Source organism: Glycine soja, chromosome 11, assembly GCF_004193775.1.
Source record: "Glycine soja cultivar W05 chromosome 11, ASM419377v2, whole genome shotgun sequence".
Taxonomy (NCBI): domain Eukaryota; kingdom Viridiplantae; phylum Streptophyta; class Magnoliopsida; order Fabales; family Fabaceae; genus Glycine; species Glycine soja.
Window position 1 is genome coordinate 27,253,572 of NC_041012.1, and position 6,653 is coordinate 27,260,224.

General features: G+C 42.5%; 1 protein-coding gene across 1 annotated transcript; it reads left to right on the forward strand.

Moving 5' to 3' along the window:
* Positions 1-670: 670 nt before the first annotated feature.
* LOC114373120 lies at positions 671-1,789 on the forward strand. Its single transcript, XM_028330658.1, has 2 exons — positions 671-1,217; positions 1,317-1,789. The coding sequence occupies exons 1-2, from the start codon at positions 671-673 to the stop codon at positions 1,787-1,789; spliced, it is 1,020 nt and encodes a 339-aa protein (XP_028186459.1).
* Positions 1,790-6,653: the final 4,864 nt, after the last annotated feature.

Consider the following 6,653-nt stretch of genomic DNA (forward strand, 5'->3'; position numbering starts at 1 on the left):
TATAAAGGGATAGAGGTAGACCCAAACAAAGTGAAGGTCATCCTAGAAATGCCCGAGCCACGCACTGAGAGGCAGGTCCGAGGTTTCCTAGGATGATTGAACTACATAGTGAGGTTCATATCACAACTGACTACCACTTGTGAGCCTTTCCTCAAGTTATTGCGTAAGAACCAGTCTGTCCAATGGGATGATGACTGCCAAGTGGTGTTCTAAAGGATTAAGTGGTGCCTCATGAATCCTCCTCTGCTTGTGCCACCGGTGCCCGGAAGACCCCTTATCCTGTATATGACTATGTTAGATGAGTCAATGAGGTGTGTATTGGAACAACATGATGATTGATGAGTTCGAAAAAAGGGGAACGGGTCGTCTATTACTTAAGCAAGAAGTTCACGGCGTGTGAAATGAACTACTCTTTGCTCGGAAGGACATGTTGTGCCTTGGTGGGGGCTGCTCACCGTCTAAGGCAGTACATGCTGAACTACACCACTTGGTTGGTGTCCAAAAAGGACCCAGTCAAGTACATCTTTGAAAAACCCGCTCTCACTGGATGGATCGCTCGGTGGCAGGTTCTACTGTTGGATTTTGACATTGTTTATGTCATTCAAAAGGCAATAAAGGGGAGTGCCTTGGCAGATTACCTAGCTCAATAGCCCATCAACGACTTGGACCTATGCATCTAGAATTCCCTGATGAAGACATCATGACCTTGTTCAGGGATGAAGTAGTGGATGAAGATAGGGACAAATGGATTGTGTGGTTTGATGGCGCGTCTAATGCACTAGGCCATGGAGTTGGGGCGGTTTTGGTTTCCCCTAACAAACAATATATACCTTTCACGGCTAGGTTGGGTTTTGACTACACAAACAACATAGCTGAGTATGAGGCATGTGCCCTTAGGATCCAAGCGGCAATTGACTTCAAGGTCAAGTTGCTCAAGATATATGGGGACTCAACCTTGGTAATCCACCAATTGAGAAGGGAATGGGAGACCAGGGATCATAAGTTGGTGCCCTACCAGGCCTACATCAGGAAATTGATAGAATTCTTTGATGTCATATCCTTTCATCACATTCCTAGAGAGGAGAATCAGATGGCCGATTCCCTTGCCACTCTAGTGTCCATGTTCCAACTAACCCCGCACAAGGATTTGCCATACATCGAATTTAGATGTCGTAGCAAGCCTACACATTGCTGCTTGATAGAAGAGGAGCAGGATGGTAAGCCTTGGTACTTCGATATCAAATGATACATCGAAGACAAGGAATACCCACAAGAAGCCTCTGACAATGACAAGAGAATGTTGTGAAGGTTGACAGTCGGCATTTTCCTAAGTGGGAATATCCTGTACAAGAGGAACCATGATATGGTTTTGCTTCGATGTGTGGATCCTAGAGAGGCTGAGAAAATGCTGGTAGAGGTGCATGAGGGATCCTTTGGAACCCATGCCCACGGACATGCCATGGCCCAGAAGATTTTGAGAGTAGGGTATTACTGGCTCACAATGGAGAATGATAGTTGCATCCATGTGAGGAAATGCCACAAGTGCCATGCCTTCGCTGATTATGCCAATGCTCCGCCTATACCTTTGAATGTCTTAGAAGCACCTTGTTCGTTCTCTATGTGGGGTATGGACGTGATCGGAGCTATTGAGCCCAAGGATTCAAATGGACATGGCTTCATCTTAGTCGCCATTGACTACTTCCCCAAATGGGTCGAAGCAACTTTGTATGCTATTGTGACTAGGAGTGTGGTGGTTAGGTTCATCAAAAAGGATATAATTTGCCAGTAGGGGTTGCCTATGAAGATTACCACCGACAATGCCACCAATCTGAACAACAAGATGATGAAGGAAATGTGTGAGGATTTCAAGATCCAACACCATAATTCTACGCCTTACAGGCCCAAGAAGAATGGGGCAGTTGAGGCTACTAATAAGAATATCAAGAAGATAGTTCAGAAGATGGTTGTATCATACAAGGATTGGCATGAGATGCTCCCCTTTAGTTGCATGGTTATCGAACTTTGGTGCGCACATCGACTAGGGCAACCCCTTTCTCTTTAGCGTATAGGATGGAGGTTGTGCTCCCGTTTGAGGTAGAGGTTCCTTCTTTGAGAATTCTAGCCGAATCGAGGTTGGAAGAATCAGAATGGGCCCAAGCTCGCTTTGATCACTTGAATCTTATAGAAGGTAAGAGGTTGGCCGCCATGAGCCATGGATGACTGTATCAAAGCCGAGTGAAGAATGTTTTTGACAAGAAGGTGCGCCCGTGCAAGTTCAGTGAGGGAGATCTTGTCTTAAAGAAAGTATCACAGGCTCAAAAGGACCACAGAGGGAAGTGGGCTTCGAATTATGAAGGACCTTTCATTGTGAAGAAGGCTTTTTCGGGAAGAGCGTTGTTGCTTGTGAGCATCGATAATGAAGAATTGCCTTCGCCTGTGAACTCTGATATCATCAAACAATATTATGCATAACGCCTAAGGCAGCTTGAAGGCTCAACACATGACTATTCCCCGAGGACTCATTAGGTTCTTCAAGTCTTAAAATCTTTTGTAAACCATAATCCCAACATTAATAAATGTGGTTTAATGATTTGCATCTCAACCTCCTATGTTATGTCTTTTACTTCTTATTGTCCTTAAGAACATAGACTCTCAATCTTGCCCATTGAATCGGGAGCCATTTGGCTCAATCAGCGGGTTGCCATAAGCGTTCAAGTAAAAATTGAACACAATAACACCTGTTTAATTATTGCATTTAAAAGTTCAACCATAAACATGCATGCATTCACATCTTGTCATTTGGGATCCTGCGAATCGGAGGATGAATGAAGAGTCATTTTGAGTGATGGTCAATACCACAACAATTTGAGACAAGGGTAAATGAAAGGTAATGCAGGCATTTTGTGGTATTGTTTCACATTTGTTGCATGATGCCACTTCCTTTGTCTAAGCTTAGGGGCAGGTACAAACAGGTGCTAGGCCCATGATCAATCGATCATCATCATGCGTCTGACTAAAGACGTTAAAGAAGCACTCCTAGGAGGCAGCCTAGTATCTCTAATTTTGCTTTTTAAAATTTATGCTTTTTACTTGTTTGTTTTCTTGAATTATATATTAAATTCACCTAAGTTTATATGCAACTATAGGATTTTAGCAAATATATATATATATATATATATATATATATATATATATATATATATATATATATATATATATATATATATATACATAACAAGGAACAAGCACCTTTTTGCAAAGGCTTTTGCAAAAGAAAAAAAAATAATTAATTAGCTCACCTGGGCGAGCGTGTCTGACGCAAAAATTTAAAAGGGGGGAGGGGTGAAGCCATTTTCACCCCCATTTCTTCCCCAAAACTCAAAATCACTAGCAAGCTTACGGGAGTCCCTCTTGGCAGCAGCCCCAAGCTTCCATTGCACCCTTTTGATTTCATTTTTTGCATTTTCGTTCATCTCCTACTAGTAAGTACCATCTCCCTTTGAATTTTGGCTTTCCATTGTGGTATTTTGATGTTCTGGTTATCATGTTCTTTGCAAATTTCATAAGACAATTTATTTGTGAACCCATGCTTTGATTGTTTGATTGGGGGCTGCAAGGGGTGGCCCTAGGCCAACCTTTGATCCAATTATGGATTGGCATGTCATATTATTCTCCATTCCTCATTTTTACATGCTTGAACATGCGCCCACCAACCGTTCGATGAAATGCCTCAATGACCATTGCGTGTGTTGTTGTGAAATTTGAATTGTGGAATGAGTTTGTGCATGTACAGCTGTCATTTGGAAGGTGTGGACAACTTAGGTTGTTAGATTGAAATGACAAGAGCATGAGTTAGGCATAGAAATCTAAACTTTGTCTTGGATACAAAATGTATGAATTACATAAATGTGCGATAGTGATTGTTTGGATTTATAATAATAATTGAGCTTGCTACACTATGATAGGCACCTTGTGTCTAGGTAACTAAAATGCTTTTCGAAAGAATATATATATATATATATATATATGTGTGTGTGTGTGTGTGTGTGTGTGTGTGTGTGTGTGTGTGTGTGTGTGTGTAATAAAATGATATAGCGATGTATGGTTGTTTTCTAATTGCACGGTGAGGCTTGCATTTGGTAAAAAGAGAAATGTGCACCATTCAAAATTGTTTGTCCTGTGCTTGTTTAAAATAAATGAAATGATGGTTGTGCGGTTCGTGCAAACTAAATTTATGAATGTGTCCTTGCAGGAAATGGCTCCAAAGAAGCTTCTATCTAAGAGGGCAAGGAAAGATGTCGTTGGAGAAGGATCCAGTGCGGCCCCACAAGTGGATATGGAATTTGACGGACATCGGTTCCGAAGCGAGGAACACCAACACCATTTTGAAGCAATCAAGGGTTGGTCTTTCCTTAAGGAAAGACGGGTCCAATTGAGGAAAGGAGAATATGTTGAGTTCCAGGAGGAAATTGCCAAGAGGTAGTGGACTCAAGTTTCGTCGCCCATGGCTAAGTATGATCCAAAAATAGTCATGGAGTTATATGCTAATGCATGACCCACGAAGGAAGGAGTGAGGGACAAGCGCTCCTAGGTGCGGGGCTAATGGATCCCCTTTGATGAAGATGCCATTAATCAGTTCTTGGGGCATCCGTTGGTCTTGGAAGAGGGGCAATGCTACAAATTTAGTCAGAGGAGGAGCCAGGCTTCGGGGTTTGATAAGGAGGCCATCAGTCAGCAGTTGTATGTTCCAAGGCAGGACTTCGCCCGAAGTGTGACAGGGAGATAGGTGCGGATCATTCGCACTAGCATGACCACCCTGACGCAGATCTGGATGGCATTGCTTCTCAGCAACATCCTCCCCAGCGATCATAATTCTAATTTTCCCCTGGCAAAGTGCTAGCTGGTCTATGCCATCGTGACCCAAGTGAGTGTTCATGTGGCCCACTTGATCTCAGATGCCATTTATCAATTTGCAGGGATCACGCCTCCTAGACATCCAGTGGACCCAGAGAAGTCCAACGGGGCATTGGGGTTTCCGGGCTTGATCACGGGCCTCTTCCAGTTCTATGGGGTGTCGGTTACTCCCTTAAAGCTTATCCGACCTCGGGCCTCTTCCAGTTCTATGGGGTGTTAGTTACTCCCTCAAAGCTTATCCGACCTCCCATTAATAGGGCCTTCATAGAAAAGCATTGCATTCCAAGGCAGGCACAACAGCAGGAGGAGGACCAACAGCAGCCAGCCACAGATGCACCGTTGCCACCTCTACGGCAGCCACCATCTCTGGAGTCCATCTCTACTCACATACGAAGGATGGAGCTCCAGATGCATGCATATAAGCAGCATGTGACCGACTAGCAGGCGGCCAACCATAGGGGTCAGGTGCAGCTGAATGAGAGCTTTTATCGGTACACCCTGCATTAGGAGAGCCAAGATTCCAGCCCTTTCCCATGCCCTACCCCAAGCAGTTCGAGTCCACAATTGCATGGCATGGAGATAGGCCCAATTTTTAGACAGGAGCAAGACCCGCAGGGACCCCCGAAGATGGAGATGGAGCACAAGATGATGATGACATGGCCGATGTGATGTACTTCTTTCTTTGAGGAGACAAAGTCACTTGGCTAGGATTGGCTAAAACTGTGAACTCGTCTTTATTTTGTTTTTATCACTTTCAGTATTTGTTTGTTGTCTCATTGTGATAGGACTTGACTTTATTTTATTGTGTTCAGTTTTTGTTTGTTATCTCATTGTGATGAAACTTTATCGCTTCTACCATGTTGTCGTACTATTGCATTTTGATGGTTTGTCTAAAGCAAGAAAAACTAAGCAAAAAAATAGGGTCTTGTGTATGGTTCCTTTGATAAATGTAATCTCGGGTAACAACTTTTTCTAGGTTACAAACTATTTCTAAAAAAGTTGAAATGAAAAAATAAAAACCAACATGCTTTTTGGAAAAACAAATGATTGCCAGTTTTCTTTGGAGAATTCACGAATCAAAAGACAAAAGGTTTTTGAAAAAAAGAAATGTGCACCTAGAGGGTGAACGCAATGAAAGATTTTCCCAAATTCCAAAATGGACTCGGATGTTTGTATCGCTTGATAAAAAGAGCAATCGATGGAACACAGGTTTGATCTGAATGGGGAAACAAACCCTAGGCCTTAGTGTTTGCATGACCACAAAGCCTTATATTTGAGTGTCCACATGGATGTTTGCTTTGATTAATTTTGCATGAATTTCTTATTATCATAATATGCATTCATGATGATTATGCATATTATCTTTGATTTGATGGGAAATGACTTGCAAAGTCAATCTACGACATATATGTGGTTTGGAGTTAAAACGAAACACTTGCTTGTGTGAGACTTTATACACCTCGAGCGGTTTTCCTCTATTCGATTGGACCCAATTTTTCTTCTAATGTTCTTTTAGAAATGAAATGCTAATGTCTTAAATCTCATTGTCATACCCTAATTTCGTCCGGGGACCTTTGCTTGGTGGCATGCAACTTTTGTTTGGTCCTTGTGAGGTGCTTGGCACCCATCATTAGGCAATTTGTAAAGTTCCGGGACATGCCGGAAATCAAAAGAAAGTATTGATGCACAATCCATAAGGTTCCGTGGCATACCGGAAATCAAAAAGGAAGCATCGTTGC

Coding starts and splice junctions, on each gene's coding strand:
- LOC114373120 (XM_028330658.1), top strand. CDS start 671: ATGCATCTAGAATTCCCTGATGAAGACATCATGACCTTGTTCAGGGAT. Junction 1,218..1,316: donor GATAGAAGAGGAGCAGGATG/GTAAGCCTTGGT, acceptor GAAGGTTGACAG/TCGGCATTTTCCTAAGTGGG.